Source organism: Furipterus horrens, unplaced genomic scaffold, assembly GCF_987537825.1.
Source record: "Furipterus horrens unplaced genomic scaffold, mFurHor1.1.pri manual_scaffold_4, whole genome shotgun sequence".
Taxonomy (NCBI): domain Eukaryota; kingdom Metazoa; phylum Chordata; class Mammalia; order Chiroptera; family Furipteridae; genus Furipterus; species Furipterus horrens.
In genome coordinates, this window is record NW_028327174.1 from 66,105,164 (window position 1) to 66,124,098 (window position 18,935).

The following is an 18,935-nucleotide window of genomic DNA, read 5'->3' on the forward strand; positions in this document are numbered from 1 at the left end:
GGATTGAAGAGTGAATGTCTTCATCTGTGTTCTTAGCACCACAGAAGCCACCCCTCTGGATTCTTGTGCAAACCTCAGAAAAGAGGAGAAAACCCCCATTCTGTATGAGATAAATTTCCTGCCTTCAACCCACCAAACCACGCAGGATGAGGACTCAGTCAGAACTAAGACCACATTAAAATGTTTTAAAGTGACTTTTCTTACCCAACCAAATTTATGGGGTAAGGTTCATGCTAGCTATCTTCATAATAAAATCTAAACTGTATAAATTGTGCTATTGAGAGAAAACGGAGCAAAACAAGAGACTTAATAAATCATTTTTCAGAAACACAAATGTGTGTTTGATTTACAAAATTTCTATGCCAAGCAGAGAAGTATGTGAAAACAGAAGGTAAATGCACAAGCCACAATAATATTTTGTGGTTTAGCTGGAGAACATGTTGTATCAACAAGAAATAATGATTTTAGTTTTTCAATTACCTCCAAGATCATTTCCACTATTGATGAGGCCTGAGATGTCTATAAAGAGGAGTCATTGCAATTAATTTGTCTGGCAAACTTTTTGTCAGCAGATTCCCCACTACCTTGAAAATGTCAGTTACTACTCTATGCTAAGATACTAAAAGCACAAACCACAATGAAACTTATATTGAGCTAATTCTTACTGTTAGAATTCTATGAAGCAATGATATATTTATGATATCACATTAAAAATCTCCCAGACATCAATATTTAAATCACGACCCAGCAATAAAAAAGTAACTTGGAATTACAGTTCTGCATTTCAACATTTTATTTTCCTCTTCAAATTAATCACAATGTGAAAGAATTAAGAAGAGAGAGAAACTATAACATAAGTCATTTGAGGGTTCTTCCTGTTTTTAATATCCACAAGAATAAGATAAGAATAAGAAACATATTGAGGTGGCAGAGAGTCCTGTGAATTATCTGTATATGATAGAATATAAGATAAATGAAAATAAATTCAATCTGACTATACAAATGTAGATACTCTTTCTAGAATATTTTTTGAGAAATTGAATGCAGTTGTGCTGATTGAAAATAGCCTACTCATTCAAGAAAAGTTTACGCACCCACGAAGTGTCAAAAGGTAAAGGTGAATAAAATAGATATGGCTCATGCCTTCTTGAAGCTAAACAAAAGAGCAAACACATTGAATATTTACTACAGGTGGTGCATTACAATGTCAATCAATGTTTACTGAGTGATTATTATATACCAAACACTCTTTGACATTATTTTTATATATTAATTCATTTAATCATCACAATAAATTTATGAGGTAGGTACTATTATTTCTGTTATACAGAAGTAAAGAGGTAATTTGTCCAAGGCTCCACTGAGTAAGTGAGGGAGCCAAGGAGTTTTCTTGTTCTGTACCACCTTTCAAATTGCTACATAAATATTATTTAATTGCCAGTGCAAACTTTTTGAAGACTATAATCTTATCTCTATTTTGCAGAAGAGGGAATAAATGCAGAGAGGTGAAATAACTCATCCACTATGAACTGACCAATATCCTACCCACTGTGTCACGCTGTAGTGCTTTACTGAGAGGATAAATAAACAAGTGTCAACCAGCCTCCACATTTAACTTGACCCCATTTGACCGTGGAGTAAGGCATTTTTCTTCAAACCAGACACCACCACCACTACCACCACCACACCACACCCTCTCCTCTCCCCCAACCTCACAAAAAGTCTTATCTGAAAAGACAATGTGTTTAATCAACAGCTTCCCTCTATTATCATCACAACTACTTTCTCTCCTAGAATCATAGCAGTGTCTCATTGAGGCCTTCAATTAGCCTTCTTCCTATACATGAAGTCCAAATAGGACATCCCAACCTTGGAGGGCACACACAATTTACACTCCACACTTAAATATTCTATTCTTTTTCCTCCCCTGATTTGTACACTTCTTCTTCTTGAAATTTTACTTTTTTTTCTATCATTTTCTGCCTGATCTATCTGGATCAAACTCATATCTTGCAGATTCCCCCTAAAATATAAATAAAACTCAGTTTTTCTTCATGTTACTGATGTTTAACTACTTTGAAATATCACTGCTACTTAAGCATAAGAGTGTGTTAGAATGTTATTCTGATTACCAAGACCTAATACAATTTGAGCAAAAAACCAAATTAAATAAAAAATAATTTGGGGATTATTTTCTACTACATATGCCATATATGTGACTAAAACATATATATAGTTTATATGTAAGATATATAGTTATATATGTAAAACAGGGGGAAGGGATTGCTGAAGTGAAAAGGGCTACCAGGCAGAGGGAAGCAAAGGGGAAAAAATTGAGACAACTAACAGCATAATCAATTAAATATATTTAAAATGGCTAAAACGGTAAGTTTTATGTTATGTATATGTTACCACAATTTTAAAAAATAAATAAAAGAGCTGGTTGACATCAAGAGAGGGGAAAAAAATAAAACATTGCCTAAGCACTAATATCAATTTGCAAGATGTAATAGTTTTACCTCATAATAGGTATGAAGTAAGAATATTTTAAGACTATAATGGCCAAATTTTACTTGGTAACTACAGTAGTGATTTAAAATATTCATGTATTCCATGTTATGATCAATTATGTTTGAACAGGTAAGCTTATATTATTTTTTCATTAGTGAATTTCCTTTTTCCCCCAATCTGTATTTCCCAGGTCAATGCAGTGTCTGATTCTTCATAGACACAATTACTATTTGTGAAAAAGATGAATTCAGGATATATCCACTGAACTGCTTTATATGGAGAACAAAAGGAGAATTTGCAATCATATTTTTCTTTACCAACATCAAATATTAATTATTGTGAGCTCTTCATGTAAACAGGAAAAAAATAATTTGCTTTTATTGCAGCATCACAGAAAAAAGTGATTGAAATTGGTTCAATTCAATCCATGTTCTAATGCCTCCAACAGCATGTCTCAAGTTTAATGTTGTCAAATGAATGAATAATTATTATAGGTTAGAGTAAGATCATTTTGAACACGTATAACATGCCATGCATATTATAATGTCTGGCACTATTCTAAGGCTATACACATATTAACTAATTAAATCCTCATAACAGTCCTATGATCTTGTACTATTGTTACACCCAAAAAAGAAACTGAGGCACACCTTTGCACCCAAGGTCACATAGCTAGTAAGTGGTGGAGCCGGGATGTGACCTCAGGCAATTTAGCTTTCAAGTCTGAGCTTTGACCTCTTTACTCTTGATATTTTTATATTTAGTCCTCATAACTTCCCTAAGAGAATATCTCATTTATAGAGATGAGGTTTAGAACAGTTAATAGCTGAAAAACTGCAGAACTGAGGTTCAATCCTAGAAAGCCCAATTTTCAAGACTGAGCTCTTAACCTGCAGGCAATTGTCTCCTGAGCCAAGCCATGTTTTAAAACTACACATTGTAGTTGGTCCGTGGTTCAACCTAAAACTGGTATTTGTGTCCTATTCATGTTTTATTGTTATTTGCTATACTTTGGCATGTGGTTCAATTTAGTTAAGGTCCATGACCTGAAATAAATTACTTAATCTTTCTGCAATTCTGCTTCTTTAGATAAAAAGAATATTATGAAATTATAATAGCATGTTCACAGTGTTTTGAGCTCAAAGAAGAAAACTGCTCCCCAAATATTAAAAAAAAATCTCAAATCTGAACAAGTTGTTAAAATCTAAGTACTTCCTTTTGTTTTATATAAGCTGCAATGTATCCTACAACTATATTTAATATTCTTTTTTTTTTCAGATTTAATGTGTTTTATTGATTAAAATATTACATTTGTGCCAATTTCCCTTCCCTCTGCTCCCCTCCACCCGGTGGCCCCCCCCTCCCTCCAGTTGTCCCCCCCTTTTAGATTATGTCCATTAGTTGTGCATACAGTTCCTCCCAACCTCTCTCCGTCTATTCCATTCCCTCCTACCTTGATCCCCAATTCCTATATCATCTCCCTCCTTTTCCCCATTCCCCCTCCCTGTTGACCTCCCCCCAATATGCTTCCCGTACCCACGGTTCCTTTTCCACTCTCGTTGCCTATTTAGTTTGCCTTTGTTTCATCTCCTTAGCTTCTGTTTTTTAAACCAGTCCCTTTTACATCTCATATAACAGTGGTTTGGATCTAATGAACTCTTTCAGTTTTATTTTGTCCTGGAAACACTTTCTCTGTCCTTCTATTCTGAATGACAATTTCGCTGGATAGAGTATTCGTGGTTGTAGGTTTTGGATTTTCATTACTTTGAATATTTCTTGCCAGTCCCTTCTTGCCTGTAGGGTTTCCCTTGAGAAGTCTGCTGATAGTCTAATTGGGACCCCTTTGTACATAATTCTTTCCTTCTCTCTTGCTGCTTTTAAGATTCTCTCTTTATCTTTAATTTTTGACATTTTGATTATAATGTGTCTTGGAGTGGTTCTCCCTGGGTCCAGTCTCTTGGGAACTCTCCTTGCTTCCTGGACCTGCAAGTCTATTCCCTTCCCCAAGTCTGGGAAGTTCTCCTTTATTATATTTTCACTCAATTTTTCAAGTTCTAGTTCATCTTCCTCATTCTCTGGCAAACCAATGATTCTTATGTTGGGCCTTTTATAGCTGTCCCAGAGGTTTCTGATCCTCTCATTGTTGCTTCCCATTTCCTCTCGCTGCATTGGTTGACTGCTTGTTCCTTCTCCATATTCCAGTTTGTTGAAATGAACTCTGGATTTTTTTTCCTCACCATCTGTCTCGTATGCGGTTTTGTTCCTTTCGTTATGAAAGTTTTTCGCTTCTTTCTTATCTTTTTCCTGCTCTTTTGTGAATTCTGTAAGCCACCTGATAACAATGGCCCAGAACTGAGCCTCTGACAGGTTTCTTATCTGTTCATCTGTCAGGTTCTCTATCTGCTGCCTGGTGAGCTGTGTCACCAGGATTTCTATAGTTGTCTGCCACATTTTGACAGATGCGTTTTGTTTTCTTGGGCCGGCTGTCGGGGGCAGTGCCTGTGTACTCGTAATGACCCAGCGACCGGCGCCGTTTGGCGTCACAAGTCAGCGACCGGCGCCTGTCTGCGACCTATTTCGCAGCCCTGTGGTGCTTTCTTTGGGGGCGGGGGTCCAAAATGGATTCACACAGTTATTCAGCTAGGAGACCGGGATCCGTCCTCCCGCCCCCCTGGGCCTCACTGTTCAAGGCGATGCGGTGGCCGCTCTCCCCAGCGCTGGGGTCGCGCACTGCCAGGGGCTTGACTGCCGCTGGGATTTTTCGCCCCCCGCCGCTCTGCAAACAGCTTTGCCCTCTTTAACTCTTACCTGCCCGAATGGCACCGCTGGTTTATAACTTCATATGTTGGGCTTCCGTGTAGTTTTATTTTCTGGAATTTCTAGTTATCCTTTGTTTTGAAGTAGTTGTATTCCTCTCTAGTTGTAGAGGGAGACTTAGCGTGTCCGTCTAAGCCTCCATCTTGGCCGGATCTATATTTAATATTCTAACTTTCAGATATGGCAAAAAATATTTAAGCATCTACCTTAATTCACCAGATTCATATCTGACTCATTAGAATACCTAATGAATTTATTGACATATTTGCTTGCATTTCAATTGGGCCATGCTATGAAAATAAATCGCCTGAAATAAAACAAGGCACAGTGAACTAGACAATAACAACGAAGTCATCCAGTCTCACCAAAGACAACCACTATCAATATTTGGTATGATCTTCATTCAGATATTTTTTCAGAGTAGCTTTAAGATTCACAACAAAATTGAGCAGAAGGTACAGAGATGTCCCATATCCCTCCGCCCCGAACATGCAAAGCCTCCTCCCACAGAATGCTTGGGGAATTGTTGAATATAGCTAGAATATAGAATTTGAGGTGTGATAATGGCAAGATGGTGCCAGTGTCGAAAAGGCAAATTCGATTCTGAAGACTGAATCTTTTACTTTTACAATGCAACCCCCAAAAGTCTGGCTGAAAAGGCAAGAATGGAGAAAAGACAACAGCTAGAAAGGAATGCCAGGTGAAGAGATGCTTCCTTTGGAGTGGGGAGAGAGGTCAGGCAGATTTTGGAACTGCGGCAAACTGTGCCATCTGATGTGATTAAGTGAGAAATACTCAACAATACCTATTTAGTATCTCTGCACCCTGTCCCTCCAAATATTTTTTTTAATGAAAATATATTCCAAATTAAGGGATATTCTGCAAAAATTGGTTTGAATTCTTAGAAATAGTAACAGTTTTTTTAAATGTCTTGGGACTATTCTAAACTAAAGTAGAACAAAAAGACATGACAACAAAAAGCATAATCCTCTACTTGGATCCCGTATTGAAGGAAGGCTGTCCAAAAGGTCTCTATTGAGACAATTGGGAAAATTTGAATATGTATTCAGTCAATGTTAAATGTTCTGAATGTTAATTTTACTGTATTGGGTTGGCCAAGAAGTTAGTCCTTTTTTTCCCAGAAGATAGTTCCAGTGGCGCTTACTTGTCTTTAATTTCATTTGAAACAATTTTGTTAGATTGTATTGTGACGGCTGTCATATTAGCATGCATTTAAAAACAGACTTATCAAAATTGGTGAATTTTTGTGTAGCCATTTTAATATTGAAGATGGAAGGAAATGTGCAACTTTTTTGGCGTATTATGCTTTATTATTTCAAGAAAGGTAAAAAAGCGACTGAAATGAAAAAAGAAAAGATTTGTGTAGTGTATAGAGAAGGTGCTGTGACTGATTGAACGTGTCAAAAGTGGCTCGCAAAGGCCTGGTTAGTATGTCTCTGGCCTGGAAACCAAAAGGTCACAGGTTCGATTCCCAGTCAGGGCACATGCCTGGGTTGTGGGCCAGGTCCCCCGTTGGATGCATGTGAGAGGCAACAGATTGATGTTTCTCTCCCTCTTCCTCCCTTCCCCCTCTTTCTCTAAAAAAAAAAAGAAAAAGAAAAAGAAAAATATATTTTAAGTAGTTTGTGAAGTGTCATGTTGGAGATTTCTCACTGGATGATGCTCCGAAGTCCTATAGACCAATGGAAGTTGATAGCAATCAAATCAAGACATTGAGAGCAATCAATAGTATAACATGTGGGAGATAACCAAGATACTCAAAATATCCAAATCAATAAAGTTATTGGGGAAATTGATGTGTCTTTTATTTTACAGAAAAAACCATATGGACTTTTTGGCCAACCCGATATTAGGTAGAAGAATGTGTAGTCCTCAATTTAGGATATGCATTCTGAAGTACTTAGGGGTGAAGTGTCAAGATGTCTATAGCTAACTTTCAAATGGTTCAGGGAAAAAAAAAAGTATATTGATGCCTGTTGTACTATTTTTACAGCTTTTCTCTGGTTTTGAAATTTTTCAAAATAAAAAGTTGAGGAAGGGAGGAAAACAATGATGTTTGATTTCCTCAGCTGTTGGTGAGGGAGAGAAAATGGTGTTCCCTGACCACACAGTTCAGGTTTGAGGATTCTGAGGATGGCTGCTTACTTACTGGGCAGCTGTTCTTTCTTTCTTTATTTAAAGGTTTTATTTATTTACTTTTCAGAGGAGCAGAGGGAGGGAAACATCAATGCAGTGAGAGAGAAACATCAATGGGTTGCCTTGCCCACAATCCAGGCATGTGTCCTGATTGGGAATCAAACCAGTGACCTTTTGGTTTGCGGGAGGATGTCCAACCCACTGAGCCACACTAGTCAAGGCCTGAGCAACTGTTCTTTCCCAAGCCTTTTCTCTGTGAGCTCCTGATAGGCTTCTAGTAAAATCCTTGTCACTGAACCTAAAAAACCCCTACAAATAAAGCTAGAATATATACAATATGCACCACACAAGGCATTTATTCCAAGTACTTTTAAAGAAATCCAATGAATATATTTTGAAATATTGTAGGGTAGTGTAGTGTTTATATCTACTAATTGAATGTGTCAAAAATGAACCCCACGGGACTTCTTAGCAAGTGTTCTCTCTTTGCATATGAACTGTCATTGGGCTAACCCTTTGCCCAAAACTGCTCTTTCTTTTTATTGTGTGCCTTATGGCCAATCACTTCAAGTACATAAAACACATTGTAATTCAATTGCCAGAAAACGCATGGCAAGAATGTTAATCACTGGCTTACACTTTGAATAAACTTGCCATGGCACTGACAAAAATCATTAGGATCACAATTCACTTTCCATAGAGAACAAGTGCACTTTTGTACAGGAAACTTAGGAGATGGGAAGAATGAGAGAGCACCAGGGTAGGACTGGTGAAGTAGGTTATTAAAGGAGGAGAAAAATCATCATTTTGATGATGACTATGTGCAGTGTCCACTGACACATCTCGTTTTTAATCCTCACAAGAGCTTGAAGAGAAAGGCATTATCTCCATTCCACAGATGAGAAATCTGAAACGGCAGGGGATTTGAGCCTACAAGCAGACCAAAGCCACACGTTTTTTTTTGTTTTTTGTTTTTTTTTTCAAAACGGCATGTTGTCTCAGCGGGAATAAGGTATGAAGACGCCTTCCCAGGAACGAAGTTTCCCAGGATTAGAGCAGAATGTAAATGCCTACGACAAAACTTCGACTGATTCCTTCGAAGCCAAAATATACTACTTTTTGTCTATATGGCACTTTGAAATACAAGACAATACTTTCACCCTTTATGCTTTTTAAGGCAGGTGATCCTTTTCTCCTTAATAGGGAAACATACCAAGTAAGGAACAAATAGCCGTATGTAAAACAACTTCAACAACTGAAGGCTCTTTCTCGCATGGAATACCAGGAAATGACTTCACGTTTTTTCTCAACTACCCGTGCACATAAGTTTAGCAGTAGGATAACCCGGCGCCTGTACCACGCCCACAAATGCCAGTCAGGCAAAGTGGCGGCCGTTCATTTCGCTAAACCCTGTCAGGCCCCGCACCCTCCTCGGCTAGACCCCCGCCGTCCGGCTCTGGCACACCTTCGCGCCTGCGCAGATCGGACCTGCGACTGCAGGCGTAGGTTGTCCCTGCGCTAGTGGGAAAGTGTTTCTTACCCCCACCCCACTTCCTCTTTTCTCTACGCGTATTAACGAGAACTTCCGGGTCACAGGGTTTGCTTCCGGAGAGCGGGAAGGCTGAAGCGAGGCAATTAAACTGAAACCAAATTAGCAGGGTTCTCGGTGAAGGTTGTAGCCATGGACAGGTGAGTTCTGGTCGTGACTGCTGCGCTCGGACCCTTGTCTCTGCTACTTGTTGGCGGAACGAAGCAGGTGGAACCCGACTCCTAGAGGAAGCCAAGAGGGCCCGGGTGCTGATCCTAGGACTTTTCCAGGGCAGGGAGACTGCAGCTGATGGAAGAAAGACCGCTTGGGTGGGAGAGGGATGTGGAAAGATAATCTACGTTCCCACGGCGGCTCTGATCTTTCTTTTGAGCCTTTGTGGAACATTTTTCGCTCCTGTGGTGGGCGGGGTAGGAGGTGGCCCGGCATGTGAAATACTGAATGACCGGCCAGAGATCACAAAGGCTGTCGATAACGGAACTAGGAATCTCCTCTCATTCTGATTATAAGTTATAGCATCAGATAGTTATTGAATTGAGTCCTCTTATGATCCTGACGCTAAGCCAGCCGTCTGCGAAAAAGATGGGTTATTCAAGGCTCTTAGCCTCGGGGAATTCGTTGTGTAGCCGAGGAGACAGACAGGCAGTACAGGCAGTTTTGTTACTGCTCTGTGGGGCAAGAAATGAAGCGATTAAGTCTCCCTGTCACCCGAGGTATCAGGAAGACCTCAATGGAGGCAACTTTCTAGTCAGCCTTTGAATAATACGAGTAGCCAAGATTGTGTGCCTTAAACACTTTAAATATGTTATTAGATAATTTAATATTCGCAACAGTCCTGTGGGGATAGTTGCTATGATCCTCTTTTCATAGATAACACTGGGACTGAAAGAGTTTAAGGAACTTGGTCAAAGTTAGGAAGCTTATAAATAGAAGAACCAAGTTGCCAAACTGGATCTTTGTGTCTCCAGACTCTGGGAGGCTATTTGATGAGTAAGTGTTCAACGGGGCAAATGTTCTCTATAAAATATATGCAGAGGTGTATAGATATGAAAGTGCATGCTTTGTATAAGTAAACGGCCGCATGTATATGTTTGTATGGGGGTGATGTAGGTGAATATAAGGAACTGGTAAGCTGGGGTCAGATTGTAGAAACCACGGTAGGAAATTTGGCCTTGATTCTGTAAGTGGAGGAAAAGCACATTAGGTTCTTCTATGAAAATACAGGTCTCTCAATTCACACAATTTATTTTCTAGGCCTTGAGCTGAGAAGGACAGAGATGATCTGGAGCATTGTGACTACAATAGTGCTGAGACAGGAGATACCTTTAGTGCACTAGAATTCCTCTGTACTTAGCCTCCATCACACTATGGTTTGAAGTATTTTGGAGACTACAGAAAATCCCTTTAAGAGATAGCTACTTCAATTTTAGGGGATTCCTCAGTTAAACAGATGAAAAATTTAACTTCATGAAGCAGTTACCTAATACAGATTCCAAGTGTTGAAATAATTGCAAAGGAGAAAAATATACTGAGTGCCAGAAAGTCAAAGAAGTCTTTGTGCAGGTAAAATTTAAGGAGGACTTTGAGGGATAAGCAGGATTTGGAGCTAGAAGGGCATTATCAACAAAAAGAGCAAAGGTGTGACTACTGAAATGATGTATGCCTTGACTGACTCAGGGTCCTTTGCTCAAATCATGAGTATATTTATAAAGTTCTTTGTAAATGCTACATTCTTGTTTCACTCAGGTGAACTTGATTATGCTATTTTAGGAGTGACTTTGAAGAGATGTCATCTCCTGTGATCCGGGAGGCAGAGGTGACACGGACTGCACGGAAACAGAGTGCTCAAAAAAGAGTTTTAAGTATCCTTTGCATTTTAAGCATCATTATAAAAATTTCAGAATGTTTTGAATCAGGATTATAGAATTTTCTTTTTATGAGAGGTGTTAATAAAGTGCTGCAGAAATTAATCATTTTTTGACTCCTCAGATATGTTATTTGGTAAATATGCTGATATTCAATGAGATTAAGATTTATGTCTTCCTGAAAATAAGGATATTCCATTATTGTTAACTTTTATATTGTGGTTAGCTTTTGCTGAGATTAGATATCCATTTTTAATTTGAAATATGGCTAAGAATTCTTAGTTTAATGTGTAGTAATCTAAGACTGATATCTGAGATCTTAAGTGGTAGCAACTTACTCTTCATACAGAAGAAATGATAGACATAAAATGCCTTGTCCTTGAAATATATAGTCACATATTTTGTGTAGTGTAAATATAGTTAATTCTAATTTTAATGGTGTCTTTTCGATATGGAAAACTTTTCTTAACTTCCTACAGTTCGGGCATCCCAAGATGAAATTTTTGCTAATACCACACCAAGAAACCAGGTTACCCCTCGAACTCCTGGCTCATTTCGACCACCTTGTAAGATTTTTTTTGCTTTTAAAGCATTTAATAATAAGAGTAGTAGTAGCTAACACTTATAATACACATAATATATAATAGTTGGTTGCAATATCAATAATTAAGAACAAATAGAAATGATTGCAGTTGCTATTTGTTGAACTCTATACATAAATTATGAAGTAGGTATTATCTCTCTTTAACAAAACTGGAGAAGTTAATCAATGCTGATAACATAGCCAAGCAAGTATATAAGTAATGGAACCAAAATTCAAATAATGATCTGATTACCCAAAGCCCATGTGCTTTACACTATACTGCCTCCTTACTGTGTAATTTTATAAAATTAGAATATGAACAATCCGATAACTCATTAGTGTCCTTTTTTCTGCTCAATTATGTTATAATGAGAGCATCTCTATTTGCAGTGAAATTTTTCTTGATGGGCTTGGTAGTACCAAAATAAGTTAAAATCTTCATATCATGGAAATGTTAATATGTAAAGTATTTATTTGGTTATAATCAAAGTAATTGAAAACTGAAAATTATCTGTTCTTGTTGTTTGTTTGCTTGTTTGTTCTCTTTTCATGATCAGTGCTCATGCACTCTGGATTCTTCTTACTAACTTCTTTGTAGTTACTCCACCAAACCGAAGCTTACTCAGGCAACCAGATGTTTCCTGCATTCTTGGAACAGGAGGGAGGTCTCCCCGGATTACACAGTCTTCAGGGTTCTTGGGAAATCTGTCTATGGTATGTAGAAAAATAGGGCTGAAATTTTCTTCCTCTTATAAAAGTATGATGTGATGCTCTTTAGGAATCACTAGGGGATAGTATTTAAAATAGCAGAAGAAATATATACACTGTGATGTAGAATGACTTGACATTAGGTGTTTAAAATACTACAGAAAAAGAAAGAATTACATCTCACTGAGAAGAAGACAAAAGACGAGTTTTGTTGGAAAAGTAGAGTATTAGTAGGTACATTCAATTTCAAAACAAGATAAAAACGATTCTTCTATATTTGGCTCTACATATTTAAAAGGCACAAATTTTTACATTCATTTGAAATATTCTAAACTTGGTGTTTTCTGAAGAGTGGTTTTGTATGTTAAACCTCTCTTTGTTTTAGAAGGTTAATTCAATCTTTAAAATATTTATTATAGACTTGTGACTTTATAGAGCATAACAATGTTACAGTCATTGAACAATTTTACTCTGCTTATGAAACTGGTTTATTTTGGCAAGATCTATCTTGTCGTACTTAAAAAGATGAGTGAATTAACTGCCTCTGGGTTTAAGCAAAAGCTGACTTATTTACTGCTTCAGAACTGCAAGATGAATAGTAAAGTTGTTACTCTCTTAAAGACAATGGTAGAATAAGTGTATATTGATTATTATAAAACGTTTAGGAATTACTGTGTAGTCAAACGTATTTTCTTGATTTGCTTTGACAGTTTTAATAATTGGGTGTAAGAGATTGTCTTGGATATATACGGTGCCCTGAAGAAAGTAAAACTGCTACATTAATTTTATCATATCTGCCTACCAAGATTTTATCCTTATACTAAGTACCCAGAAGGGACTAACTATTAATTAGTCTCTAATAGCTGAAGTTTAGTTCTCTTCAGCCCATAGTTACTATCTTGTGAATATATAGCGTTCCGGCCAGCATCCATCTTTAGCATTTTTCCTTGGGAAACTGATTTAAAGATACATTTTCATTATTTCTCATGCCTGGGTTTTAAATAAAGGTCAATTAAAAAAAACTTTATTATGGATATTTAAAAATATGTTCAAAAACAGAATGTGCTCATTCTTCAGTTTCAACAGTTACCAATATATGGCTGATATTGTTTCATCTATTCCCACAGCATTTTCCCTGTATTACTTTACAGCTTTCAGATTTCATAACCATTTTATCCATAAATACTTCAGTACATACCTTTGAGGTGTAGGGAAGCTATCTGTAATGTAAGCACAATACAGGCCTCGTTTGATTGCACTTTGCAGATACTCAATTTTTTTTTACAAATTGAAGGCAAGTCTCTCCACCAGTGAAAAAATAACAACTCACTGAAAGCTCAGATGATGGTGAGCATTTTTAGCAATAAAATATTTTTTATTAGGGTATGTGCATTATTTTTTTAGACATAATGCTATTGCACACTTAATAGGCTACAGTATAGTGTAAACATAACTTTTATATATACTGGGAAACCCAAAACTTCATGTGACTCACTTTATGGCTCTGTTTGCTTTATTGCAGTAGTCTGGAATCAAACCCACAATATCTCTGTTAAACTTAGCACATTTAAATCACCCCATATACACAGAGGCTATAATCCCTTTATTATTTCACATATCCACTTTATTTTTATTATCTGTTTCGTTAAATGTTCACTTTTTCTCAGCTGTGTCAAATTTTTTAAGTCAGTTGGTTCAAATCAGGAACTAAACAGGGTCAATGTATTGTACTTGCTGGATATGTCTTTTAAGTTCCTCCCTCATCCTTTTAAAATTACCATTTGTTTGTTGAAGAAACTGGTCATTAGTCCAGTACAATTTCCCAAAAGTGAAAAATTGATGTGAAATTAGAGCAGTAGGACTTCATTATTTACCTATTAATATCAACTTAGTTATTATAAAATATGATCTTAATTGGCTTTTTTTTAAGTATGGAATAAGTTTAGGCAGTACAAAGAAGAAAACGATCAAAAAAAGCATCTTTTTCTCTTTTTTTTTTTTTAAACAAAATAGACCCTGTGGTTATCTCTTGAAAATGGAAAACATACAGAGGTTAAAAAAATATAACAGTATTAATGTCTTTATTCACTCAATGGTAATAGCTCCATTCCTTTTCTGTATCTTCCTTTTTTATAAGGTAACTAATCTGGATGACAGTAATTGGACAGCTGCTTTCTCAGCACAGCGTCCAGGGCTCTTCACAAACACAGAGTCCCACGGTATAACAGAGGACGTAACTCTCAGTGCTGTGATGTTGCGTGAGGATGATCCTGGAGAGGCTGGTAAGGTGGCTTTGAGCTTTGTTTGTAACCAAATAGGTTGTCACTTTACTAAAGTCAGGGAAACTATCTTCTCCTGTTCCCGAATGTCATCATTAATTTTTTTTTTGTTGTTAAGCTAATTAGCTATGGTAATAAGATAAGCCATTTGAGGTAGTAGCTCTAAAATTTAGAACTTCATCTTAGTTCTCAGTTGGAGCAGCATCTTGCCATTTTATCTTTCAGTGTAAATAGCAGCCTATTAGGTTTGTGGTGGACAAGTCTCTAATGTTTTTATTCTTTTCATATTTGTGCTGTTGAAAGAGCTTCTCTTTTTCTTTAGGTTTAGTTTTTATTTAACACTGTTGACTTGTGTTTATTTGGCCTGGATGCTAATGCTATTTTCAAATAGTAATGAGATCTTTCCATTTTTAGATTGGTTATTACCATTCCCTTTTCGGGAAAAAAAAATGTTGCTTTTAGTGTCTCTGTATCTACACATTACCGCATAAGTTCTTCATCATTTTATCATCATCATAAGCTAACATTGTGAGTGATACATATTTAGAGATTAACCCCTTATCAAGTATATCACTTAAAAATATTTTTTCCCAGGTATGGGGGGAGTAACGGAAAAAAATGGGACAACTTTTATAGAAAAACAATAAATAAATTAAATATTTTTTTTCTCATATTTCATAGGTTGCCTTTTCATTTTGTTAATTGTTTTTTTTTTTTTGCTGTGTAGAACTTTTTAGTTTGATATAGTCACTTGTTGATTTTTGCTTTTGTTGCTTATGCTTTTGATGCCATATCCAAAAAAATTATTACCAAGGCCAATGTCAAGAAGTTTTTCCCTATACTTTTTACTAGAAGTTTTAACATTTTCAGGTCTTATATTTAAATCTTTAATCCATTTTTAATCATTTGTAAAACTGGCGTAAAATAGGAGTTCAATTTCATTTTTCTACATGTGGATTACCAGTTTTTCCAGTACCTTTTATTGAAAAGACTGTTCTTTCCCCATTGAGTATCTTGGCTCCCTTGTCAAATATTAGTTGATTATATATGTGGGAGTTTATTTCTGGAGTCTCTGTTCTGTTCCATTGGTCTATATGTCTGTTTTTATGCCAGTACCTTACTGTTTTGATTACTGTAGCCTTGTAGAATAGTATGGAATCAGGAAGTGTAATGCCTCCAGTTTTGTTCTTTCTCAGGGTTGCTTTGGCTATCCTGAGTTTTAGCTTTGCAAGATGAAAAGAATTCTGTGGATTGATGGTGATGATGGTAGCACAACAGTGCCACTAAATTGTACATTTAAAAATGGTTACAATGGGAAGTTTTGTTTTGTGTATTTTACCCACAGTTATAACTGTTTAAAAAATATAGCAGTTCCTGGCTGTGTGGCTCAGTGGATTGAGCGTCGGCCTGTGAACCAGGTGTTGCTGGTTCGATTCCCAGTCAGGGCACATGACTAGGTTGCACATCAGGTCCCCAGTTGGGGGCGTGAATGAGAGGCAACCACACAGTGATGTTTCTCTCCCTCTCTTTCTCCTTTCCCCTCTCTCTAAAAATAAAATAAATAAACAAAAAAACAAACAAATAAGTTATTTTAAAAAATAAAATAAAAATATAGCAGTAAAAAAAGACTCATAGCTATGTTTTTAAGTTTTTAATTACCTAGAGGTATATCATTTAATATTTTTTATTCCTTTTCTTTTTAATGTGTTCTAGCATCCATGAGTATGTTTTCTGATTTCCTGCAGTCTTTTTTGAAGCACTCTTCAACTACAGTTTTTGACCTTATAGAAGAGTATGAAAACATTTGTAGTGTTCAGGTAAGTTAATTCACTCCATTGTTGGTTAAACATCAGTGTTGGGTTTTTTTGAACAGCATCAACCTGTGAGAATTTCTGAATGGTATGGGAAGGAGATATCATATGTATAATGGTTGGGAGGTCAGCCAGAATAGCTCTGCTTTTTACATACTGAGGGTTCATATAAGATTTATTTTGTGGACAAAAGGACTTTGCTGCTTTAAAAAAGGAAAATTTTAAATATACAAAGAACTCTTAAAACTCTCAACAGTAAGAAAATGAACAATTAAAAATGGAAAAACATGTTAATAGATGCCTCACCAGAATAAGATATACAGATGGCAAATAAGCATATGAAAAGATATTTAACATCAGAAGTTATTCGGGCATTTCAAATTAAAACAATGAGATGCATGCCACTGTACTATTGGAATGGCAAAAATCCAAAATGCTAATACCACCAAATGCTGTTAAGGATGTAGAGCAGCAGTAACTCTCGTTCATTGCTAGTGGGAATCCAAATGGTATGGCCACTTTGTAAGACAAGAGTGAACCCTTATGAACACTATGGACTTGGGGTGATAACGATGTATTGTGTAGGTTCATTGATTATAACGAATGTACTACACTGGGGTTGGATATTGATAGGAGGTGAGATTATGCATATGTGAGGGCAGAGAGTAATGAGAATTCTGTATTTTCCACTCAATTCTGTCGTGAACCTAAAACCAGTATAAATAAGTCCTTTAAAAGGAAAGGGGCTTCTAGAAACTTACATTCAAGGATAATGGAAATAATAGCCAAAAAGTGAAAAAAAAAAAAAAAATAAAAGCCAACATTTATTTTGAGCATTTAATATTATTTCAATGATCAGTTTCTGAATTATTCAATTATAAAAAGCAGTGACTTCATTAAATAACAGGAGGAATAATAACCACTTTAGCGACTCACTAGAGTTAGAATTCCAGTGGAGAATTTAATGTATGAATGGTAGTACAGATAACACTTCTAATAAAAACTGACCTTAAAACAGAAGTAACATTACTTTGTGTATTCTTTTCAAAGGGAGGTAAAACCTGTTGTGGTGGTGGTTCTTCATGTTCTGAATGAGAATAATCATGTTTCTTTATCCTCTTTGATAAGATAAGGAGGTACTATTCATAACCTTTGAAAAAGATTTTCTTTAACCTGAGTTCTTAAACTTCCTGATAAACAATTTTATGTGTTTCTGGGGAGAACATGCATACCTTTCACTAGATTTTCATGTGTACTTCAAGTCTCAAAAAGGTTAAGAACAGTTTTAGAACAAGGAGTGACTTACTTTGAAGTTTTGGCCAGAAATGGCATTGTTTTGGTCCCTAACGTAGGAAAATATTTTTCTTGATTTATTAATAGGTATAAATTTTTCAGACATAATTTGAAGATATTTTATTTTTAGTTTTCATTTCTACTGTGTAGGTTCATGTTACGATTTTTGTCAGGTATAGGTTAGATTTAGCTCATCTTACTGATATATATACAGAGAGAAAAAATGTACCCAAAGCTATTATTGTTGAGTCTAGGTTATATAATTTTACATATCTACTCACATAAACACACCTTACTTTAAGACCATTTCTAATGGGAATGTTATATTACATTCAGTTTAAAAAGACAATATATAGGACAAATTTATTATATAAATATAATATAGGGGTAGGCAAAAGTAGGGTTATATGTATGGAGAAAGACATGCAGGTTGGTTATTGGTTAAATTACCAGCCATCATTACCTAAAAGGTAAGTCATAAATAAGGATGAAGTAATAATAATAAGAATACAGATAACACAAATAAATAATACTATAATTAATAAGTGAATAATAATATCAGAGTAAACTGTGTTTCAACTACTCACAACTGTAAACCTACCTTTGCCCACCCCTGTACGTGTAATTAGTTTTAGCACAGTGTACTTGAAGAATACAGAGTTGCTACTCAAAATTACAGAAAACCTCCTTATGTCTGTGTTTATAATTCAGGTGAATATACTGAGTAAAATAGTGAACCGAGCAACACCTGGACTTCAAAAGTTTTCAAAAACAGCCAGCATGCTCTGGCTTCTTCAACAGGAAATGGTCACATGGAGGCTGCTGGCTTCTTTGTATAGGTAAAGTTGTGCAGAAGTCGTAAATGAAATAAACACAAGGTAACAAACCAACAGCAAATCAATTTAAATGTTAAGGTAGGATGTGTTTGGAAATAGGTTCTGCTGTTTTTGATGCTTATCATTTCTGATGCCTTAGTTGTTGGGGGTGAGTTAGGGAGGAGTGAGTTAGGAGGAGATTCTAATGCAGGTATTTACCTAAAATTGGATATGTATATATATTTAAGGAAAGTGCTAAAAATACTGCAATGTTTGGGAGAGGATTGATTTAAGAGAAAAACTGAAACAAGAATTTATGTAATGTAGAAGTTTAAAAGAAGTTTACCAAATTGTCCTTTCAGATGCTTAGTGGTTTGACTCATTCTGTTGCTTTCTCATCCTTATGATAAAATCTTCAAAGAAAATCATAAAATTTTATTTTTGCCATGTGGAAACATTATATTAAAAAGTTAGGTGTATGCATTAGCAGATAGCTGTTACAGACTATGTGTGTATTTTTTAAAAATATCAGTTTTGTTCAGATGTCAGT

At 36.1% G+C, this 18,935-nt stretch overlaps 1 protein-coding gene across 2 annotated transcripts in view; it reads left to right on the plus strand.

Annotated features, from left to right (window-relative positions):
* The first annotated feature begins 9,084 nt into the window (after positions 1-9,084).
* Positions 9,085-18,935, plus strand: part of NUP107 (nucleoporin 107) — a 39,697-nt gene continuing 29,846 nt past the window's right edge. The window contains exons 1-7 of one of the 2 annotated variants that reach the window (XM_090275645.1): positions 9,085-9,174; positions 10,778-10,893; positions 11,376-11,462; positions 12,078-12,193; positions 14,325-14,469; positions 16,180-16,283; positions 18,282-18,409. In XM_090275645.1, coding sequence (XP_090131771.1) covers positions 10,818-10,893; positions 11,376-11,462; positions 12,078-12,193; positions 14,325-14,469; positions 16,180-16,283; positions 18,282-18,409 — 656 coding nt within the window. In that variant the 5' untranslated portion in view covers positions 9,085-9,174; positions 10,778-10,817. The remainder of the gene's footprint in view (positions 9,175-10,777; positions 10,894-11,375; positions 11,463-12,077; positions 12,194-14,324; positions 14,470-16,179; positions 16,284-18,281; positions 18,410-18,935) is intronic. The other variant, XM_090275644.1, reaches the window with a different exon arrangement.